Source organism: Chlorocebus sabaeus, chromosome 23 (genome assembly GCF_047675955.1).
Source record: "Chlorocebus sabaeus isolate Y175 chromosome 23, mChlSab1.0.hap1, whole genome shotgun sequence".
Lineage (NCBI taxonomy): Eukaryota > Metazoa > Chordata > Mammalia > Primates > Cercopithecidae > Chlorocebus > Chlorocebus sabaeus.
In genome coordinates this window covers 12,402,462-12,426,914 of record NC_132926.1, presented here as the reverse complement: position 1 = coordinate 12,426,914, position 24,453 = coordinate 12,402,462, and the positions used below count along the sequence as shown (strand labels likewise).

Here is a 24,453-nt window from a genome sequence, read left to right as displayed (position 1 = left end):
CCCGTGGCCTCTGGCTTCTATCTCTGAAGCTGATGACTTCATTAACATAGAGCCCAGCCCAGGCTATTCCTGCCCCAAGGGTGAGCAGAGCACCCTTTGCCCTCAGTGTGGCCACCTTTCTCACTGTCTTGTCGCTACCAGGTTCAGGAGTCCCACTACTTGAGGTCACTCTCAACTCTCCCTAGAGAGACCGGGCCACCAAAATTGGATCAACCTCAGAGAGAGGTCCATAAAAAAAAAAAAAGGAATCATTAGAAAGTCAATGCCCTACCCCTTCATCCATTCAGTAGTGAGATGTTCTCTCCATTGGAGCAAGATTGGCAAGAAATGGAACCTTTCTCTCAACCTCCAATTTCCCTATAGCTTAAGACATGGAAATAGAAAAACTGAACTCCTAATTTTTGATCCTCTATGGAAGGAAAGGTCTCTGGGGGAAGAAGGTAAGAAATGGAATTCTTATTGATTGAACATACACATTTTCTTACATAACCCTCACAAAAGTATGACATGGGAATTAGGAGTCATATTTCACAAGTCTACAGTCTGCTTGCTCAAGGTCCCATAGCTAGTATGTGGCGGAGGTAAGGTCTGGACATTGACTGTAACCCTTATACCACGCTATCTCTTCTCATTAAGAAGCCACTCTTCCCATCTATGAGCCAGGGGCCTTCCTCATTTCCGTAGGAAGGGGATGTGCCTGTGATGATAGCCACACTTCCCCAGGTGACATCAATTATGAATAATATAATAATACTCACTATCATCATCATCACGTAATGAGAATTTGTAAGAGACCAGGCTCTGTACTAAACATCTGATTGGCAGTATACACTTAATCCTCACAGTCACCCTTTGAAGTAGATATTATCCCCATTCTGCTGATGTAGAAACAAGGACTTAAAGTATCGAGGTAGTTTTCCCTAGCAACAAAGATTCCTGGAAAAGAATAAATGCCATTTCCAGAATTTTGCAACTTAGCTTAAAGCAGTGATTTTCAAATTATGTTCCTCCTGTCCTCACTATGGTTTACCATAAACGTGCACACACGCATGCATGCACACAAACACACCTGCACACACACACACACACACACACACACACAATTCCACCAGAGCTGTTCTACCTTTATATAGTTTATATATTGGGCTCCAGGTAAGACTTTCTTTGAACAAAGAATTCTGCTGTTAAAATAATTTGAAAACCACTAACTTAAGGAAACAACTCTGGACGGATTTCCTGTAGATTTTGAATTTTACCTAAAGCACACTGGTGGTATGACTTCACTACCTCCAGCTCAAAAGGGTCTCAGTGCCAGTGATTCTGGTCTTAGCTATCTGGATTTGTCTTTATTTATTTTTTATTTTTTGAGACAGAGTCTCGCTCTGTCACCAGGCTGCAGCACAGTGGTGCGATCTCGGCTCACTGCAATCTCTGCCCCCCCAGGTTCAAGTGATTCTCCTGCCACAGCCTCCCGAGTAGCTGTGATTACAGTGTGCACCACCATGCCCAGCTAATTTTTGTATTTTTAGTAGAGACAGGGTTTCACCATGTTGGCCAGGATGGTCTCAATCTCTTGACCTCAGGATCCACCCTTCTCGGCCTCCCAAAGTTCTGGGATTACAGGTGTGAGCCACCGTGCCCAGCCTCTGGATTTGTCTTTAATTTGTGTTCTCCAAAGATGAAGAAAAGGTTTGGCTCACTGCAAAATCTAGGGAGGGTGCTGAAGTCCACTTTGAACCTCTTCAAAGGAGAGGAAGAGTTCTTGTCATTGTGTCTCATCCAGTCTGCTCGTGTGTGTGTGTGTGTGTGTGTGTGTGTGTGTGAGAGAGAGAGAGACATATGAATTAGCTGTATTTACAGCACTGCTAATTAGATTCATTTTAATAAGAGTTTATTTGCTCAATGACCTGAGATGCTTTCATACAGTGAGATTATTTCCTTCTCAAATACATATTTGGGAAAATGATTATAAAATTGCTACATCAATGGTACATTTACTTCTTTATTCCCAAATATGAAATTAATAGTGCTTTATTTTGAGAGCATTTTCACATCCCATATTCATGTTCCACTGATATTTGGGAAACGGCATTCCAGCATTCAATCTTTAAGCTTCCATTTAATGTAGTTAATGAAAGGCTGTGTCCTTTCCCTTTTCCTCCCTCCAAAATATAATAAAGAAAAAAATTTAAAGAGCCGACAAGCTCTGAGTTCCTGTAAAACAGAATGACGTGTGTGCTGTGCTTCATTGTTTCAGGACTTCTTGATGGAGACCTTCATCATGTTCAAGGACCTCATTGGAAAGAACGTGTACCCTGGAGACTGGATGGCCATGAGCATGGTTCAAAACAGGTGAGCTGCTACCTGCTTCTATAAAGCTACCTTACCCAGCCCTCACTTCAAAGATCACTTATTTCGAGTTAAAGTAGGGACAATTTCTCCCTGCTGAAAAGAAATTAAAGTGTTAAGGCATCCTTTCTTTCTATCTTTAAACCCAGGGAAAGACTCCTCACCAACCTTGAAGCTACTCAAAAAGTCCTCGCCACCTTCTCCATTTTTCAAATCCCTGTTAGAATATCATACTTCATCTCTGAAGCCTTTCCTAAACTCTTGGGACAGGAGATCTTAGAAAAGCATTTTAAAATATATTATTTTAATTTTTTAAAAAATAATAAAATATATTCTGTGGCATGGCAAAATAAGTTTAGGAAGCATTAATTAAATGGCTTTGAATAGATTTCCATGCTGCAGGACTTCTCCGAGCTTTTAATACGCTAATGTGATTTTTTTCTAAGAAGAGGATTTAGGATACAGCATTCCATGTGCCCATCCATTTGCACATAGGATGTGCATTTGCTATGTCTATGCGTATATCTATAATACCTGTTAACACTCCTAGACTATCAGTGTAACCCAAGTATAACTTAGATGTCCTATGGCGCATCAAGAGATAAAAGTAATTCTAAACAATTTCAGTCTTTGCTGCTAGATCTCTTATATCATTTCACCAAAGTAAAATCCAAATTATAACATTCATTAATATTTTCTAATATTCCCTTGGGCTTATTTCTAATATTCCTTGGATTTTCCCAAGCCTCTCTCAGAACTTGATTCCCAAATCCTGTCCGTCAATTCCTTTAAAACAGCATCTTCTTGGCTCTTCTCTTTTCTTTCTCCCCGATTTCCTTTGGCTTCTTTTATTTGTTTTAGACTCTTTCATGGAAAGTCCTTCATATTATACTGGTGTCTAGTTTTATCTCCCTCTACCAATTGCACTTGTTTTATATCAAAAAAACAAGCATTGGGCTGGCGAAGATAGAAATATCTCTAGAGGGCAGAATAAGGGGAGAAGTTAAAAAGACAAAAACAGAATTCTCTGAAGTGAAAGGGAAAGAGGAAAGACTAACTCAAACTTGCCCAAGCAAAAAGAGAATGTATTAGCACAGATAACTGAAAGAACCCTGAGGTGTGGCTTCAGGCATGGACGTATCTAGGTGCTCAAAGAGCAATGAAGAGAATCTGTGTGTGTGTCTCTCTCTGCTTTTTCTATTTACCTTATCCTCAGGCAGATGCTGTCTTCATAGTGGGGAAAATGGACTCTAGAAGTTGCAGATATATTCCTTGTTGTATTTTCGATGATGAATGAATGAAAACTTCTTTTTCTATACGTACAGAAAAAATTCTGAGGCCAGTCTTCAAAGGTCTGGCCTGGGCTACATGCCCATCCATAGACCTCTGCGGCCAGCCGAATGAAATGTGCTGTTAAATCAGGCTTGGATTTCATGACCCGCCTTTGGAACTAGGGGTGGGTGGTGTGGTCAGTTCTACCAAAACCACAAAGTCAGGGGATAAGGAAAGAAGCAGGGAGAGTAGTTCTTCAAAGGAAAGTCTAGAAGTTGTTACCAGAAAGAGGACTAAATGATGGGCAGCTGAATGCACAGATATCCAGCCTTGATCCAGGGTCTTGGGACTAGAGCCCTGGCCAGGCAACTTCTCCTTCTGAGATATCTAATGGTCCTTCTGGAAGAAACATATGCTGGGCCCCGTGGGAGTGCTTTGAAGGAATATCTCCTCCTGAAATCCCAGCTTGATTCAAACTTTAGTCAGTTTTGGGACAGGCCCCCAGAAATGATACAATAATCCTTGTTTCTTTATACCTAGAAAATTAGAATGTAATCTCCTAAGGGACTTAATAAATTGGAAATCTCTCCTAAATAGAAACAATAGATTTGTATCTCTTAAGGGTCAGCCAAGTACTTATTTTTTTTTACATTAAAGAAAAAAGTTAGACTCCGGAACATAGCCTGGGCTTCAGACTCTTTAATTCTGCCACTTTCTCTTTCGTGTGAAGTCTTTTAACCTCTTGGAGTGTTAGTTTCCTAGTCTGTAAAATGGGGATAATGGTAGTTTCTATTTCATGAAAATTGCGTTGTGTGTATGAGGATAGAATGAGTTACTCCCTAGCATAGTGCCAGTGTCAAGGAAAAACTCAATAATAATAGCATTGATATCACTAGGCGATGACAACAAACTTAGCCTTGGACTAAAGAAGCGTGTGTTAATGTCAACCAGAAAAGATTTCTTTTTTCTCCTTGCAGGCACATAGCTTAGTTCGAAGATTTTCTTCATCTTCTAGCCAAAATGATCTCTTATATTTATAGAACACATGAAATGTTCTCACTATTTTTTGCATTTTGTATGATATTATAATAGCTAACGTTTATTAAGTACCTAGATCCATCACTGTTGCAAAGGCTTCACATGTATTAGTTCATTTAATCCTCCCAACAACTTTATAATGTAGAACAACTGTAATTCGCGTATTATATAAGAGGAAGCTGAGGTGCAGAATAGATAAGTAACATACTTCCTGTTGCATTGCTGAAAAGAAACAGAAGCCATTTCATTGAAGCCAATGCTCTTAATCTCTGTATTATTATTATTGTTTTATTTATTTATTTAGTTTTGGGACACAGTTTCGCTCCTGTTGCCCAGGCTGGAGTGCAATGGCGTGATCTCGGCTCACTGCAACCTCCACCTCCCAGGTTCAAGAGATTCTCCTGCATCAGCCTCCCGAGTAGCTGGGATTATAGGCATGCGCCACCACACCTGGCTAATTTTGTATTTTTAGTAGAGAAGGGGTTTCTCCATGTTGGTCAGGCTGGTCTTGAACTCCCAAATTCAGGTGATCTGCCTGCCTCGGCCTCCCAAAGTAATCTCCATATTATTAAGTGCATTTTGCCCAGAGAGGTGAAACAACTCTCCAAGGTCATGCCACTAGGAAACAATTTCAACCCAATTTAGATAAACAGAACATGTACCATGACTTATCCCAGACCAGTATTCCCCAGAATACCATTTTCTTTTCTCCAAAAAGATGCAACTTATTCATGTGGTCAGGGCCAACTTCACTTGTCAGTATGTCTGGACATTCCAACTAACTTTTCTTCCTTCCTTCCATGATCTGTATGTTATTATATTTGGCCTGTTTTTATAATTTTTCTATTATCACTTATGATTTCTGTATTATGTATGCATTAGTCATCTATTATTTACTTATCTGTTTGTTGGAAAAGGGAGTGGGGTTTTCTAGATTTTAATGTCTCCCCAGCTGTGTACTGTTTGTGTATGCAGACATAGTGACACATCTCCTGCAAGAAATACTTCCTGTTAGAGCGTTTTTCTTTTTGGTAAGCTGCAACACTGAGTAAGATCTGATTTACATGATGTCGTTAATTTTTAAATGATCAAGTTCTTTATAATGTTGTAAATGAACAAGATTATGCCTGGAAACCTCTTTTACCTCTCTTCCATCTGCACCTCACTCTAGAAATCCAACATTTTGAGGAGGCTTAGGATTTATACACATCCCAAAAGTTACCCTAAATGCAGTCAACCACCAAATATTTATTGAATTTCATGGGCATCCAAGGTTCTAGGCAATGGACAGGCCAATTTAAGCTATGGTCCCAGAAGGCAGAGGGCTTCTGGTCTAGCTGGGGAAACAGTAAATATTCCCATGGAAATGTAAGCTGCAGTTGCTGTCATGAATTCAGAGCCCAGAGAGAGACCAGAGGCAGAACAGGGCAGTTAGGACTTATGGTTGCCTGGGTTCAAATTCCATCTGAGCAAGTTCCTTCACCACTCTGGACTCCGTTTTCCTCACTGTAAAATGTGGCTAATAATGATACCACAAAGGATATTTGTGGGAACTAAAATGAAATAATATGTAGAAAGTAGTTAGAACAGTGTTTGACACACAGCAAGCGCTTCATAAATGTTAGTTAATTTTGCTTTCTATTTATATTTCTATGGCCTGGATATATCCAAACTACTTCACTGAAGCGCAAATCTGGGCTGGGTCTTGTCTACCTTTTCATATGGTGGTTCCATCAGTGTGCTGTTGAATCACTGACACCCATTTTCCCTTCATCCTACCTACCTTAGTTTGTAGTGATCATTCATTTTTGGGGTCCCCACCTCCTCCAATCCATGTAATCCAGAAAGAAAGAAAGAGGGTTCTTTCTTTCTTTCTTTCTTTCTTTCTTTCTTTCTTTCTTTCTTTCTTTCTTTCTTTCTTTTTCTTTCTTTTTTTTTTTTTTTTTTTAAGGCAGAGTCTCACTCTGTCACCCAGGCTGGAGTGCAATGGCACAATCTCAGCTCACTGCAACCTCCACCTCCTGGATTCCAGTGATTCTCCTGCTTCAGCCCCCTCAGTAGCTGGGATTACAGATGCACGCCACCATGCCTGGCTAATTTTTATATTTTTAACAGAGACAGGGTTTTGCCACATTGGCCAGGCTAGTCTCGAACTCCTGACCTCAGGTGATTCACCCGCCTCAGCCTCCCAAAGCGCTGGGATTACAGACATGAGCTGCCATGCCCTGCTTACCTCTTCATGGTTTCCTTAATCAGCAAAGAACACCTAATCCTGATGTCCAGTTGGCTGCAGGATCCCGATCCCGGGAGCCTGCTGCATCCGTAACTAGAATCCCAAATTATGCAGAAAATGTTTGCGGGCACTTGGGGTGAACTGTGTCTTGTCACTGAGCTGGAATATGCTGATTCATTCTAACCTTTTGGTCCATGGAGCATTTTGTGTGTTGTAACGGAGGCACTTAAAGGCTCTGTGGGAGAATGGATATCCCAGTGGCTCAAGAGGAGGGATGTCTATGTCTTCCAGTCAATGCTTTTATCTTTAGTTCTGACCAGTAGAATCAACCACATCCCATGAATGACAGGGGATTGGGATTTGGAGTGGCCCTTTCTCTCCCTTGGTGAATCTCAACAGATAGGGCATGTCCGCCTCTCTCCCCTCTTTTATTCACATGATACTGTCTGTGGGCATGGGTCCATGCTGTGTTGTCACATGGGAGTATCATCAGCCTCATATCCTCCTGCCCCAGAACTTCGAGGCAGTGGGCAGTTAAGGATAACCATAACAACAACAGCTGACATGTACTGAGGACATCTATGTGCAGGCACTGGGCCCCTGCTTCCTGTACTGCATCTCATTTAGTCTTCACACATGGCACCTTTTACAGATGGGGCAGTTGAGATTCACAGAGGTCAACCACCCAGCCCATGGCCGCAGCTCAGTAGAGTGGCTGAGTGGGAAGGTGAGCCTGGCAGGCTTGCAGCACCTGTAGGACTCTGTGCACCTTCCACTCCTGGGCCCAGGCCAGGGAGTAGTACATGTAGTGTGTATAGGCTTATTCTCGGCTGCCTCCTGACACCAGGATTTGTTCTGCCACATGAAGAGAAGTAGGAAGCTGGGGACTCGAGCCAGCAGGCTCTGTGAGGCCTCACACGGAACAGTTTTCAGGATAGCAAGCCTGGGTTTGGCTCCTCTTTCTGCCAGCTTCTTCCTACTCACAACAGCTGACTTATCTGTTCCCTGCTCTATTGCATATGGCTTCTGGTTCCTCATGGAATCATCTGCCCATGGCTTCTGCTCAAGGCTCAGATTGCATTCTCCCTCCTTGTGGGCTGGTTGAAAGGATGGATCTACTTGTGTCCAGGCTTGGGTATCTCCATTGCACAGTACTGTATCCGTAAGACCACCCATGGGCTGCTGGCCAGCCCCTGCATGACTGCTTTGAGTCACGTGTTGGCCCTGGACCCAGTCAGCTGTGGGCAGGCAGCAGAATGATGTGGACGAAGTGCGAAGGGCTGCGTGCATGGCAGGCATGAGTGGAAGCATGCCAGTGCTGGAAGTTCAAGGAGCCAGTGTGTCCTTCTGCTTAATTGGAAACACTTTAGAGAAAGACAAACCTGAGTTTAGGTCTGGACTCTTCTGCTTCTTCGCTGTTTGAATGTGGGGAAATTATTTGCTCTTTCTAAGGCTCTGTTTCCTCTTATGTTAAATGGGTGTAACAGTAGCTCCTACTTCAGTTTATAGAATTAAATGAAATAACGTTTGTAGAGCTCTTAGCACAGGCCATATGAATTGTGGCAATTGATACTTCCATCATTGTTATTATTAATAAAGCGAGCTCACGGCTTGGATTGAACAGAATTACAGAGATGTCCTTGTGGACGGAACTGCCCTGTGGTTAAATACCTAAATTCTGCAGACAGTGTAACTACATGTAAATCCTGATTTTACATGTACTGCCTGGGCTTTTGGGAAAGTTAACTAAACTCACATCTCTAAAGTGGAAACCGTATCTAATTCAGAGATACATGAACATTAGAAAAACAAAAGCAACAGAGGAAAGAATCCATGCAAAGCCCCTAGCGTGGAGTCTGGCAGGCAGTTGAAAACCGTGGTTGGGATTGTTCTTCCTCCTCTACAGCCACTAAGCAACACAGACGAGACACAGGAAGTGCTAGGTTGAGATTTGATAATGAACTTTGTTTTCAACAATTCAGGTTCATTGTTGACAGTAATAGAGTTGAGTGTGTTTTCATCCTAACCCCCTTTATTATATGAGTGCTTAGACTTTAAGTACAGTTATTGCTGTTGTTGTTGTTGTTGTTGTTGTTGTTGTTGTTGTTGTTTTGAGACGGAGTCTCACTCTGTCACCCAGGCTGGAGTGCAGTGGTGTGATCTCGGCTCACTGCAACCTCCAACTCCCTGGTTCAAGCAATTCTCCTGCCTCAGTCTCCCGAGTGGCTGGGATTACAGGCACATGCACCATGCCCAGCTAATTTTTGTATTTTTGTAGCAGGACGAGCCGCAGACAAAACCTCTCAGACACCGAGTTATAGAAGGAAGGGCTTTATTCAGCTGGGAGCATCGGCAAACTACTGCCTTAAAATCCAAGTTCCCTGAGTGCACAATTTCTGTCCCTTTTAAGGGCTCACAACACTAAAGATTTCATATGAAAGGATCGTGATGATTTAAGCAAGCAAGGGGTACGTGACAGGGGTTGCACGTACCGGTGGTCAGAGAGAAACAAAACAGGGCCGGGAGTTTCACTACGTTCTTTTATACAATGCCTGGAATCTATGAGTAATATCGGTTTCTAAGTTATGAGTTGATTTTTAACTACTGGGGTTAGGCCAGGCAGGCCCAGGCCTGGTTTTGGGCCTGGCACCGGGCTGCCTGTCTTTGGTTTTACTTCCTTGTTTTTTTCTTAAAACAGGTACTGAGTATAAAACAATATAAAACAATATAAGAGGGTCTCTCTCTCTCCTCATTTTTAGTAGAAACGAAGTTTCACCATGTTGGCCAGGCTGGTCTCGAACTCCTGACCTCATGATCCACCCATCTAGGCCTCCCAAAGTGCTGGGATTATAGGCGTGAGCCACTGTGCCCGGCCTATTACTGTTTTTTAAAAAATAAGAGAAATGAGAAGAAAAACGCCTTATTTTTCCAAACCGAAGCATGGGCACCCAAAGTGAAGTGATATTGTGATTTCCAGTGTGTGGCTATGAAAGGCTCTAGAGAAAGGGAAGAACTTTGATTTTCCTGCTACTAATCTCCGTCATCAGCACAGGGGGAAATCAGTTCGTGGTCATTAGACTGGCCTTTGAGGCTGGAGACAAGTTTAAGCTGACAACTAAAATAATGACTGTTCCTGGAATGACTAATAGCATTGTTGCTGCTGAGAATGTGTGAAAGCCCTCACTTTGGTATTGTATTCGAGGTTCTGAGATGTTTACATATAATGTGACAGCCACTCAATGCATTTCCATCTGGGGGATCAGATAACTAATCTTTAAGGAGCGAATACAAAATACGATGTTGTTTCAAAGACATATTGGTGAATAACAGACTAACAAAACCACAGAAATCTCCCTTTGTGACAGCCTGATGGGGTGGCAGATTTTGTGGGATTTTTATTTCTGTTTTTGTATGGTGCTGCCTGCCTCAAAACTGGCTGCTAACTGAGCCCTGTCCTCTGTCTGCCCTGTTGTCTGGCTCTTGCCTTTAGAAGAACAAAGCAGTCCAGAGGGGTCTGAAGCCACCTCAGCTAGTGACCCTGTGAAAAAGGTTACATTACTGCTATTTCACAAGGGAGGAGACTGAAACTTCAGGGGCTATATTAACATGCTCCAAATCCACACCGCTGGAGAGTAACAAAGCCAGAAATCACACCCATTTGTGCTCGTGTGTGTCCAAATCCTGTGATCCCGGTGCCAGGATGCACTGCCTTCTGTGTTCAACAGTCATGAAAGTATTTTAGTGAACACCTGGCCCTGCAGTGCCTGATGTAGCAAATGCTGCAGATCCTCCACCCACCATCTCTTGAACCACCCAGAATCCGCCGGCAGCTTCGGTGGACATTTCCCATGCGCCCTGAGGCTTTCCTTCTTCTTTCTTTCCCTGGGCTTTGTCTGGCTGCAGAGTGCTCAGCTCACCTACAGGACAGGCCAGAAGTGACAGGGACTTCCTGCCCATTGGAGCAACTTTCAACCAGTGAGGGGGCTGCTGCTAAGGCATAAATAGCCCAGCCTTTTTGTTCCCTGGGAGGGGACACTTCTTATATGCATATGTGTTCTGTAAAGTCCAGGTGTAGGATATGAGAGAAAGACATAGTCAAAGATGTTACCAAAATTGTTTGTTTTTCTCACCCCAATCTGAGCAATTGGAAGAATAGAACTGTCCTTAACTTAGATGGGAAGACTACAGAAAGAAGTATTTCAGGGTGGGTGTGGGGAGGACAAGTGGTCGGAGTTTAGTTTTTGACATGTAAGTTTGAGATGCCTATATGTTATTCAAGTATGGATATAGATCAGAGAGCTGGAGTGCAAGCTGGTGTGTAGGGGGGAGGCCAGGGATGGAGATAAAAATTTAGGAGTTAAAGTCATGTGGACTGGGGAGTATGTGAGAGCATAGAGGGAGTCTGTGATTCCCAGAAGAGTAGAATCTACTAAAGGAGAGAGATGTTACTGAGTCATACAAGTGAATCATCCTAGACCATGATGAACGTTGGGAGCAGGAGTTGCAGTGAGGATCCCTTCGGGTACACATGAGTGCAGCAGACCCTGCCCTGCAGAAGCTCATAGTCTGAAAGAAGAGATGCGGCTGCACACAGACAGCTGGATATAAAGTGTGCTCATAGGAGGCGTGCCAGAAATAACCTCAGAGAATGGGGGTGGTCTCAGTAACTTAAGGCTGGTGGGATGATGGAAAACTAAATGAAGAAGGCTCTCGATCTGGACCAGGAAGGGTAATGACCATGAAGAATCCTGACTTTCAGAGACGAGAAGGCGAGGGACATTCTACACAAAGAAAGAACATAGACAGGGATTTGGGAAATACCAGAAACACAGGGTACTAGCAAGAAATAATCTTAGAAGAGAAGGTTGGGGTCCCATCATGAGGGGAGGGACTGTCCAGAGAAAGAGCTTGGACTCACCCTGTAGGCAGTGGAGAGCCATCAAGTCAGTGATTGATATGACGGAGCTGTCCTTTAGAGGAAGGAGCTTTCCAGGATGAAGAGACAGGAGGCTGCAAGACCAGTCGGAAGGGCTTGGCAAGGAGGAAGGAGAGAACAACATGGACAGGAAGACACTTAAGGGGAAATGCAAATTGACAACAAGTACCAAAATTATAAACGTGCATGACATTTGACAAGTATTTTTTTTTTTTTTTTTTTGAGACAGACTCTCACTATTGCCCAGGCTGGAGTGCAGTGTCATCATCTTAGATCACTCTGCAACCTCCACCTCCTGGGTTCAAGGGATCCTCATGCCTCAGCTTCCCAAGTAGCTGGGATTACCGGCATGCGCCACAATGCCCGGCTAATTTTTGTATTTTTAGTAGAGACAGGGTTTCACTACGATGGTCAGGCTGGTCTTGAACTCCAGACCTCAAGTGATCCGCCCACCTTGGCCTCCCAAAGTGCTGAGATTACAGGTGTGAGCCACTGCACCCAGCCCATTTGACCAGTATTATTACTTGGAGGAGAACAGTGGAGAAGTGGTATATATAGCAGGTATATGATATACACAGAAGAGTGATCATTAGAGCATTGTTTATTACAGAAAAATACTGAGAAAAAAAAAACCAAAAAGATCCATCAATAAGAAATGGATTAAACAAACTGTGATACATCCATACAGTGGGATGCTCTTCAGTGATTAAAAAGGATGAGATATATCTACATTCATTGGCATGAAAGAAGCACATAATTTATTGTTGAGTAAAAAAGACAGACTGAAACAGCATTTGTTGTTTAGCCCCATTTATCAAAATGATACCCTTAAAATATCATTTGTTTACATACATCTAGGGAGACCTTTGAAATTATGTTCATCAAAACGTGGATGACAGTTTTCGATAGGTGATAGGATGTGGTAGCATGTTGTTTATTTGTTTGTTTGGGGGTGGGCGGGGTGATTTCTCTTTAGCATGGATTTTCTGCCATAAGCTTGTAATATCTTAAACATAAGACATTGCAAATTTTCAAAAAGAAGTCAAACAGTTATTGAGTTCTTGCAAGGCAAACAGCCCCAGGTCTAGAGTGTGAACAGTTGTTAATCTGCATTAGCTCACCTCTCTAAATCGGTAATTTGGCCTTTGAGCCTCTCCCCAAAGAGGGTAAGGGAATTTCAGTCTGGCACAAGGACAAAGGAATGTAAGGCATCATGCTCAGATAGTCTGGTAATTTTCTGCCCTCTTCCAGGGTCTTCCTGAGAGCTATCAACAAGTTTGCAGAAACCATGAACCAGAAGTTCCTAGAACACACGAACTTTGAGTTCCAGGTGAGTATGAGGCACCAGAGCTACCCTTGGAGCTTCCCAGGGCGTCTCTGACATCTTGGGCTGATCGCTCCATCAGACACATCCCAAAGCCTACAGAAGCTGTCCCAGTCTTTCCGGGGATTTCCACGGAGGGTTGTGGCTGGGGAGAAAATTCTCAGGCTTTCAACTAGGTCCTTGATTAAATAGTCACCAACTGATCATCATATGCAAATGTGACTGTATAATGGATCTTATGCTAACAAGGAGACTTGCATTCATTCATTGTCAGAGTCGGTACCACCTTTTAAAAATATATAACCTTTTTTTTGCTTTTCTATTGCCTGGGGCCAAAAGAGCAGCCAGTGATAGACAATGAAAAATGATTTACAATCAAGTTCTTCAGTACAACTTTGTGGCTTCCTGATTCCTTCGAAAGTCATTTTTTAGTGCTCAGCCAAGACCTGGGACCTCTAAGAGATTCAGGGTCCTCAAAGTATGTGCCTGGGGCAAACAGAATGACATACCTGCCAGGTCCAGGCCCAAGAAGAACAAACTCTGTGGGAAAGTTCAGATTGCTGCCTCTGCCTGGAGAGGTGAGAGGGAAGGCCCCCCACAAAAGGATCCCCTCCAGGGAAGCCTCTGATCCCTAGCATCTCTTGCAGTGGGGGCTTAGCACGTAAGAGACACTGAGCTCATGAACTGCAATGATGCTGTTTTTTCGTTGCTCATCTAAGTTGTTCAGTTCCTGTCTGGGCTTTCACCTCTCAGAAGCTGAGCAACTTCAGGCAAGGCCTGGACTGTATCCATGCCTCAAGTGAGTCATCTGTAAAATGCAGCAACTACCCTTTCTACTTCAAAGGGTTTTTCCAGAACTGGAATGTGACGAGGGGCTTGCTGGGAGAACCCACTTGTAAGGTCCCATAAGTTTCTGTTCAAATATTTCCTCCTTAAAGAGGCCTCCCCTGCCTGACTCCTCTCTGAGGATCACCCCCACTGACCCCACGGTCATTATGCAAAACCACGTGGCTTCCTGGAGTCTCTTCATACCACTGAATGTCATTAGAAATCATCTTTCTTGTCTACGTGCGTATTTCCTCTCTTTACTCCCATAGAACTTAAGCCTCATGAGTATAAAGACCTTGAACACACAACTCTATGCTCTGTGCCTGGCACATGGTAGGTCTTCTTGGGGAGGTGATGTCTGGGCTGAGGACTGTGAGATTCACCCTGCTGAGAGCACCAGCCTATGAGTATTTGTTGAGAGGATGAACAGGATCTCTGAAGAAGATTCTCTTGAACTACCTTACATACAAATCAGGCAACTGAGCGACAATGAGAGCCATGATAAAATGAGTAGCTGCCGTTTTCTGATGATTAATACATGCCAGATCTCACGAGAAGCACTTTAAGGGCATTATCTTCCTCAGTCTTTACAGCCACCCTACAGGTTAGCCACTATTACTAATATTTTTTCTGCTCTAAGGAGGCAGGAGGTAAGACTCAGAGATAATAAGGAGACAGCCTGGTGTCACCGAGCACATCAGTGCAAAGTTGGGACCAGAACTCAGTGGTGGCTGACACCAAGGCCCACACAGATGACTACAACCACGTGCCAGATATAGACTTTCACCCCTGCAGGGGGTTGACTGCCCGACTGGGTCTGGGTGAGTTTCTCCTGGCATTATAAATCTTCAACATGGGAACAAAGAGTATCTCTTTAGCTGGTTTGAATCAGGAGAGATGCTCGATTTCCTTCCAAATGTGACTGAGATGCCTGCAGGCTCTAGTCACGGGTATGTTCAGGGAAGTTTCTGCTTTTTGGGAGGGGCAACTTGGAACACCATACCTAGGGGCCAGAGGTGACAGGGTTTGGTCCATATAACTGCGAGCTAGTTTGTTCATCTCTTTCCATGGGTATCAGCAATTGCAGCCTCAAACTTACTTTCCGACTTCACTCTTTTCCGTGCTCTTAGATGGCTATTTTCCAAGAGAAGCTCAACTTCATTCCTTCAGGGCATTTTCTTTAGGTTTATATCCTGTTTTCCTGAAAGAAAATCTGTATTTGAGAGATGCCCAGAGATTGAGTGTTTCATACATGAGAAGTACGGGCTTGCAAGCTGAGTGACTTTAGACAAATTACTTCATCTCTGTGTGCCTCAGTTTCCTCAACATCAAATCAGGATACTAATAGCAGCTATGTCATTGGATGGTTGTGAGGTTTAAGTGAATTCACATAAAGCGTTTAGAACAGTGCTGGGAACATAGCAGCCATTTAATAAGTGTTAGCTCATTATAATAATAGTAATTTTATTATTTGGATAATGATTATGATGATCATGCCCCTAAATGTGTCAGGGCTGGGAATGCATGTCAGTCCTTGATAAAAAGGACAGGAGGCCTCTTTCTGGTCACCACAACATTGCCTGGGGCTGTCACACCCACAAGATTCTGTAAAAGAGAAGAGTGGCCAACATTACACAATAAAGTAAATCTCTTTTCCTAATGAGGTTTCCATAGCTATTTATTGAAAAGTACCCAAGAACAGGATCATTTTCCAACCTTATCTTTGTTCTCCTACCTTTTCCTCCCTCTGTGTGAGAATGGATTTGTTCTCTGTACCCTGCCTGGAACACGCCTTGTCTCCTTCTTACGGTCTCATTAATTATGCATTTAATATCAGCAGGAACAGCATCCATCACTGACTGCTGCCTGTCTTGGCAGCCACTGACCAGAGGAGGGGCAGGTGCAATGAGATTATCCCTAATATCTTTCCCAGAACTGTGGTTTTGTGATTCAAAGGGCAGAAAGTAAGGAGCTTGGTGACTGCCACTCTGTAGGTGACAAGAACTGGGAATTATAAAAATGGTGTTTTCTGCTTGTGGCTGAGATCACTTGCATTCTAGGCCCTATTCAGGATGCTGGTCCTTGGTGTCTGCATCAGTTCACGTGGTCAGGGAAGACAAAGAGAGGATTTCAAATTCAAATCAGCAAGAAATTGTGTTTAAGAGCAATTTTTATGGGCCCAGACTATTGCAACACGCTTCAAGGAACTCAGAAGCAAAGAACACTACCCTACCCTCAAGGATCTTGGAATCTTGGTAGAAGGCTATATAAATCCATCTTTTAGCATCCAGGCTTTTGAAGAGAGTGACTAACTTTATTGGGCATCTACTTAGAAAATTTTGATTGTCATCATAATCTTGTTAGGTTGGGATATACCCATTTCACTGGTGAATTAACTGAGCTTCAGAGAATTGATTGACTTTTCTGTTAAAGGTCATCTAACCAATAAATGGGGCTGCTGGGATTTAACCCCAGGCTTGTCTGCATAGCACATCCTCTTTTCACTCTTCTGCTCTGTCTCTTAGGATTTGGGTGCCTTTGGATTCCAGGAGACAGCTTTATTTAGACCCAGAAGCACTCTCTACCCTTTCTAATTCTTACTGGCACTGGGATAGAGAGCTCTGAGATGATTGGCCGGAAGATGAGACTCTCCATGTTGAAATCTCTGATTGGCCCTGGAATCAGAGATTATACTTGGACTCCAGAAAGACTCTGTCTTGGGCAGCGCTGTGTTTGGTAGTGAGATGATTCTCTCTATTTGGGGATGCTCTAAGTGGCTCTAGGTGGTGGCCATTTCTGCCTAGGCCTTGAGGCATTTTTGGATTACCAGCCTATCCTGGGAACCATTTTTGATACCCTGTGAAATGAAAAACTTCTAAAATATCTCTAGCCTTTAGTAGAGGCGTGAGGGCCACCTTGCTCTTTATAATGGGAAATGTAACCGGTGATGCCAAAAACAGGCGAAGGAGAGACACACACAGAGGGAGCAGTCATCAAAGCCTTGTAGCCTCCCATAGCGCCACCACAGGGGGACTCATGGTGGGATGGTTCCACAGGCAGAACGGTGGGCACATGCTTGGGTGCGGTTTCCTCAGCCCTGCCTGCTTCAGCTTTTAGGCCCCAGACATCCTCTAGTCTGATATTTCTCACCTGAGTCCACACCTGGGGCCTTTGACTCCCAGAACCAGAAGCATCCCCAGAGTGGTCATGACAGCTGTGCCTCTGCCCCAAAGAGGAGGGCAGGCTGACTGCATTTCATGCCACTGCACGCTGGTTTCTTTTTTTAACTGAAATTTGAGATAAATAATGATTCCAGGTCACTGAGAAAGAATCCTGATTCTGTTTTAAAAAATCCTTGATCTCTCTGCTATAAAGACTGTAGTCTTTATAAACATCACATGGACCAGTGAAAACCGTAACCAACAACAAAGCGGAAACGACACTGAGAAGGGAGAAGAGTGATTTCAGCAGAAGAGCAGGGTGGTGAAGAATGCAAGACCTGGAGTCAGATAAACTGGATTCAGATGCCACCTTCACCATTTTGTAGCTCTGTGATGTCGGGCAAGATATTGAACCTCTCTGGGCCTCAGTTTCCTGATCTCTAAAATGGGGAGAATAATTATACAAATCTCATAGTTTTTTTTAGGGGGTTTTAACCAGAATGCATGCAGTGTGCTTGGTTCATTAATGAACTCATTCAAAAAATAATTTCCCAAGCACATGCTGGCTCAGACATAATGTGCGATACCATATAAACAAGAGTAAATTTAAAAAGAAGGTTCTTGCTTTCTTGATGCTGACAACCAGTAGAGGGGACAGAAAATAAATTAATTTTGTTGACAATATGACATAGATGTTGTGAACAGGGTATAATATGGGTGAATAATGGGTGAATCCACTTTGCTTGGATGAGTGGAGAAGGCTTTTTTGCAAGACTAAGAGTTTACTAGGCAGTGATTCTCTCATCTAGTCCTTACAACCACACCCTTTAGATGCTATTGTCCTCCTTTTCTAGGTGAAGTTACTGAGACTCAGAAAGGTAGGGTACCTTGTCCGTGATAATGGAACTGGTAATTGAATTGAAACCCTGGAAGGCAACCTGACAGTGTCTATAAAAACAAAGACAAAAAACAACAACTAAACATGCACAGACCCTATGTCTTAGAAATTCCAGTTCTAGGAATGTATACTACAAATGTAGTTTCCCATGCATAAAGATGTTTAAATAAGGGTGTTGATTACAGCATTGTTGCTAGCAGAAAAAAAAAAAAAAATTGGAATCAAGCTAAATGTCTATAAATAGGGAATTTGGTTAAAATTAAAGTACATTCTCATAGAATACAATGTAGCAATAAAAGAGAATGAAGCAGATCTGTATATGCTAATATAGAAACATTTGCAAGATATATTGGTAAGAGAAAAAAGCCAAGTGCAGCAGACTTTTAAAAAAGATGTCTATACATACATTTGTTTATGCATAAAAAAATTCTGAAAGGCTATCCCAAGGAATTGTTAACATTTTCTTCTGGGGAATTAGACTTGGATCCAAGGTAGGATGGAAAATAACTTTCTCCCATTTAATATTTTCTATCATTTTTTAAAACTATGTGTGTATATTACTTTTATAATTTCTTGAGAGTTATTTAAAAGTAACTAAATTCTCATTATACCCACTAGCAGTATGACTTTGGGTGGTCTTTTACTTTATCTGGACTTGACTGTTTACCTCTGTGCAATATGGTAGTCAGAACAGATGACACTTAAATTTATTCCAGTTCTAACCCTCTATTGTCCTATCATTTCAAAATATTAAATTCCCAATCAGAAATCACCTCATCCCTTCCCCCAGGGCAAAGAGACCCGTGCATTTTGCTAAAGAGACACTGTAGCTTCCCCTAGTCAACTGAGGTAGACATTTAGTAGAAATATCACCAGGAAGTTTGTAGCAGGGCAGAAAGAAAAATCTGGGACCCTTTGAAGAATTTCTCTGACAATACAGCAATTGATAAATAAATATTTTCTGGAGCCCAGCTGTATTCAAGTCCTTGTGCTGAGCATGGCATTAGAAATACAAATAAATGGAAGACAAAATCTTGGTACTTGTGGAGGTTACAATTGGAGAAGACAGGGCATACAAATACTCCACAACCAATGCTATCATCAACACCACCATTCCATACACTGAGTGCTTAGTGTCAAGCCTGTAGTGGATGCCTCATTCTCATGTTATTGATCCAGTAATTACAACAGTCCTTTACGGTAGGTACCATTATTTTGGGTATTTTACATAAAGGAAAATGAGGCTCAGAAAGGTCAAGTAACTAGCAAAAGGCAACCCAGCTAATAAGCAATAGAAATGGTTTTCACACCCTGGTCTGCAATACACTGACACATGTCCTCTTGACCATCAGACAGTGCTGTCATGAGAAACGAATGGAGCACAAGGCCAGGTGCAGAGCAGTGGACTAACATCCATGATAGCACACAATAAGTGCTCCTCAAATCAGGAAGTGATCAGGCAGACCCAATGTGCCCCGCAGTCTAGGAAGCCTTCATGAAGGAAGCGGATCTTGAACCCAGCTTGGATGTAAGAATAGGACACAGTCACTGCGGGTATGAGAACCACTGGGAGTGAAGCCAAGGAGACCAGAATGCTCCTGTGATCTCTGTGGAGTCTGAGCAGACCAGCCCACCTCAGTGGGCAGTTGTCGAAGGAGACAGCACTGGGGACCATGGAAATTGTATAAGACTTTAAGAGCCAGGTGAATGCATTTGGATCTGATTCTTTGGGAACAAGAGTGAAGAAAGGCTTGGGGCAGAGGCCTTATAAATATTCAGCAATATCTAGTTGTGACCACGGCTCACCTCTAAGAGCACTGCACAGAGCCACATACTGTGACAACCTCCTCTGAGTTCCAGAAGGCATTCCCACAGAGCCCCAGGGCCAGAACTGGGGCAGGGGCTGTGAGTGAGGTACTTGGATGTGCCGTTTCTGATCCCCTAAGAAGATGAGGCACAGCTATGGCCTCATGGTTCATAAAGGTCTTCCAGAATGGAAGCCAAAACCAAAACAAAACCAGGTCCACTCCCATGACAGTTGAAACATATGTCCACCCAGAGATTTGTACAGAAATGTTCATAGCAGCATAGTGTCAATGCTATGATTCATAATAGTCAAAGACTGGAAACAACCCAAATGACCATCGGTGGATGAATACGTAATCAAAATGTGTATATCCATATGGTAGAATATTATTCAACAATAAAAAATGAAGTACTGATCCATACTACAACATGGATGAACCTTGAAAACATTACACTAAGTATAAGAAATCATACATGAAAGGTCACACATTTTATGATGTCACTTATATGAACTGTCAGAATAGGCAAATCCACAGAGACAGACAGTACATTAGTATTAACAGTTTCCAGGCAGTTTGTATTTGTAGCAGGGCAGACAGAAAAATCTGGGACCTTTTGAAGAATTTCTGTGACAATATAGCAATTGATAAATAAATATTTTCTGGAGCCCAGCTGTATTCAAGTCATTGTGCTGAGCATGGCATTAGGGATACAAATAAATGCAAGACAGGATTTGGGTACTTGTGGAGCTTACAGCTGGAGAAGACAGGGCATACAAATACTCTACACCCCTTGCTAACATCAACACCACCATTGCATTTACTGAGTGCTTGGTGTGTGCCAAGCCTGTGGTGGATGCCGCGTGTTTGTATATGTTCCAGGGACAGGGTAGGGGAAGATGTTGGTGGGGAGAAGAGGGACTGACTCTTATGGGTAGAGGGTTTCTTTTGGCGTGATGAAAATGTTCCAAAATTAGACAGTGGTAATGGTTGAACCACCCTGTGAATATACTAAAAACTAAATCATACACTTAAAAAAGTGAATTTTATGGTATATAAATTATATCTCAGATTAAAAAAAAAAAGAAAATCAGGAATGGGATGACAGAGAAAATGCTTTTTTGATGGATTCATTCAGGGTAGAATAGAGAATGGCAAGAGACTCAACCATATTTGACATGTCTTACGTGTTAGGTGGCATTTCTGAAATTATTCTCACAAGTAATTATAGATTGACTTGCTTTGTTGGATACCTATTTCCGATGTACCTTGATTACTCTTTTGCTGTCTGCTAAAATCAGAGATTTCTCACTTGCATGGAAACACTCATTTCCATGTCTTGTGGCCACGGTTTTCTCTTGCCCTGGCTTGTTGTTTCAAATTCTCATCTTCAATGTGAGAAGGTGTAAGCTCCGGACATGAGCAGACCAGAGCTGCACGTTTTCATAGAAAAGCCCTGGAGAAGCTGCTAAGTCACTGGGGTGCCGGGAGGAAAGGCAGTCTGAAGGGATGTGGACAGGAGACCCAACCTGCCACGTGTGTTTCCATAAGCAAGGTTGCTATGGAAACACGGAGATTTGATTCCAAATGTTACAAAACCTTTGGAGGACTTTGAGGAAGGGAGTGGCATGATCTGATTTGTTTTTGTTTTTGTTTTTGTTTTGAGACGGAGTCTCATTCCATCTCCCAGGCTGGAGTGCAGTGGCGCGATCTCAGCTCACTACAACCTCTACCTCCTAGGTTCAAGGGATTCTCCTGCCTCCATCGCCTGAGTAGCTGGGATTACAGGCGTGTGCCACCACGCTCGGCTAATTTTTGTATTTTTAGTAGAGACGGGGTTTTACCATGTTGGTCAGGCTGGTCTCGAATGATCTGATGTGTTTTAAAAGGTTCTTCTGGTCTCTGCATGGAGAGCTGACTTTAAGGGGGCCATGAGCCCCCTTAAGAGGCCACTTCACTGCATCCCAAGAGCAGTTTGGTTTTTGGGGCCCTGGGTGATAAAGGTCCAAGTAAAGAAAAAAGCATTCACTCAACAAAATATAAACTGCATGAGGCCAGGGATCACTGTCTGTGTAACCGCTGCTCTGTCACCTCACTGTGGCAAGGCCTGGGCACTTAGCAGATGTTCCAGAAATATCTGTTAAATGCATCCCCAGCTGAAGACTGACCGTGGTGTGTTAAAAGAACCCCGGATGTCAATTGGAAGGTCTGGATGCAGATCTTAGCTCTGCTGTGTGTATAACAAGATGAGAGACTTAGGCGAAATACTTAACCTCTCCAAGCTTCAGTTTCCTCATCTGAAGGAAGCTTGAGATGAGGAATGAGAGCTTTTGAGTGTTGAGGGATGAAAGGAAGATGTATGGGAAAGTTCCTGGCCCATAGTAAAATTACAGTGCTTGTCTTGCTTCTTTCAAAGACTGGAACCGCAAACCCATTTGAAAGTCATACTCTGGGCAGCAATCATGATGTTATGTTATCAGTGGAAGAGTTGCCTCTTTTATAGTCTTGGCCATCTGCAAACACGAATGAACATCTTTGAGTTAAGGATGAAGGTCTCAATGGCAGGATGATTTCTCTGGCTAATGTTACCTATCCTGTTGCTACAAACACTGTTGAGAGGGGCCGAAAGTGGGTGGGCTTTGTTCAGCAAAGCTGTCTCCCACCTGCTCCTTGCAGGACCTTGGCATCTTGCAACAATTGCCCTTGAGCACCAAAAGCCTAGGTGGTATCACTGGCTTTGGTACCAAAGGAACCACTGGAATAAAGAAAAGCACAACAGCAATGAGTCTAGCAAGGATTTTTGAGCTCTTACTGTGATTCATGTCTTTAAACACCTCATTTTGTGTCATCTTTATCACAGCTTTCTGCAGTGGGTACCAGAGTCACCTCAGTTTTGCAGACAGGTTCACCGAGGCTCCGTGATGAATCCATGGATTGTAGATCCATGGTTCGGACCTATAATATCTCTGGTTCTGTAGCCTGTATCAATATTGCCATCAGTGTGGCCAATCTTTTGAGCAGTCACCATGTGCTGACTCCTTTACCTGCTCTATTTCACTGCAAGCTGGTGGAGTGGGTTCTAGTATCAGTGCCTCACATTTAGCACTAACAGATCAGGTATATGCAAAAATCCTTACAAGCCTGCATCTCAGCTGGGCCAGCAGGGGCTGTAACTGAACCGTGCATCAGAATCACCTGAGTGCTTATTAACCTGCAGATTTCTAGGTCCCACCCCTAGAGGTTCTGATTCAGTAGGTCTGGGCAGGGGCCAGAGAATTTGTATCTCTAACAAGTTCCCAGGCGCTGCTGCTGCTGCTGATCTGGCAACCACACTTTGAAACCATCGAACTAAAGGGAAAGAAAAGGCAAAATATTTTAAGACAGAATGGATTGCAGGTTGGTCCTCCAAGCTGTCAGGTGAATTAGGGAGGACTTCCAGAGAGGCTGTGAATCCCTGAACTGTCTTACCCTTCATCACCCTCTAATTCCAGGGCAAGAAACAGCTCTCCTTGGCACTCAGCTGGGGCAAGTTGTCTTTCAAAAAACAAAGCACAAGGACAAAAAAACAAAAAACAAAAAACAGCAACAAAAACAACAACAACAAAAAACCCTAAAATTCTCCTCTTCTCCCAAATCCTGTTGTCTGAGAGTGGACATGGTAGTGCCTAGAGAAATCCATCCATTGTCCTCACTTTGGCCAGGATGTTAATTTCAGAGTCAGTGCCAGTTAGAAAATTGCAGTGGGCACAATTAAACTGGTTCTGCCTCTATCTTCTGCCATCTTCATAAATTATTCACACTACCCAGCGCTTATGCCTTCCCACTTCAGACCCTCTCCATAACTGTTCTCTGCTCTTTCATTTACAGCTGTGGAACAACTATTTTCATCTGGCAGTGGCTTTTATCACCCAGGATTCTCTGCAGCTGGAGCAGTTCTCGCACGCCAAGTACAACAAAATCCTGAATAAGTAGGTTGCATTTTTGGATTTCCTGAAGAGGGGGAGGTCCATGAGATCCTCTGAGTTGGTGCCTGAAGCAGAGGTTTTTGTTCCTCCTAGGTATGGGGACATGAGACGGCTAATTGGCTTCTCCATCCGTGATATGTGGTACAAGCTTGGTAAGTAGGCACACACATCCAGATACTCACATCGGCGTGCACCAAACTCCTTGAAGACCATCTATTGGAGGGCCACAGGGGTTTTAGCAGTGGGAGCATGAAATAACAGTTCATTACTGTGTGTACCCCGGTTCTTAATAAGTGCCTGATTGTAATCTGAATGAGAGGGGGTCCCCACACACACACCTACCCCCAACCCTGCAAGCAGCTGTGAATATGCTTCTGCTTGATGCCTCCAGTGGGTTACAGATCCAAATGGAAATTTGTAAGATGGACCAGGACTGTCATGGGAACTCATGTGCTCACACATCACACGAATGCTTGCTGCTGATTGGAGGGTCATTCTGCATCCTGTATAGCATGGTCCACAAAACATACTCCAACGTCATGGGGAGAATTGGTTCTCTGAAATATGAGAGGGTCTTTTTAGCTGAAAAGTGACCCCATAAGCTGTCTCTGCCTCAGGGAGCTACAGGAATCCTGTATGGTTAC

At 43.2% G+C, this 24,453-nt stretch overlaps 1 protein-coding gene across 3 annotated transcripts in view; it reads left to right on the top strand.

Moving 5' to 3' along the window:
* DOCK2 (dedicator of cytokinesis 2) overlaps positions 1-24,453 on the top strand; it is a 433,393-nt gene that overhangs the window by 334,608 nt on the left and 74,332 nt on the right. For all 3 annotated transcript variants that reach the window (XM_008015269.3, XM_073010528.1, XM_008015268.3), the window contains 4 exons: positions 2,258-2,352; positions 13,080-13,158; positions 23,712-23,812; positions 23,903-23,961. In XM_008015269.3, coding sequence (XP_008013460.2) covers positions 2,258-2,352; positions 13,080-13,158; positions 23,712-23,812; positions 23,903-23,961 — 334 coding nt within the window. The remainder of the gene's footprint in view (positions 1-2,257; positions 2,353-13,079; positions 13,159-23,711; positions 23,813-23,902; positions 23,962-24,453) is intronic.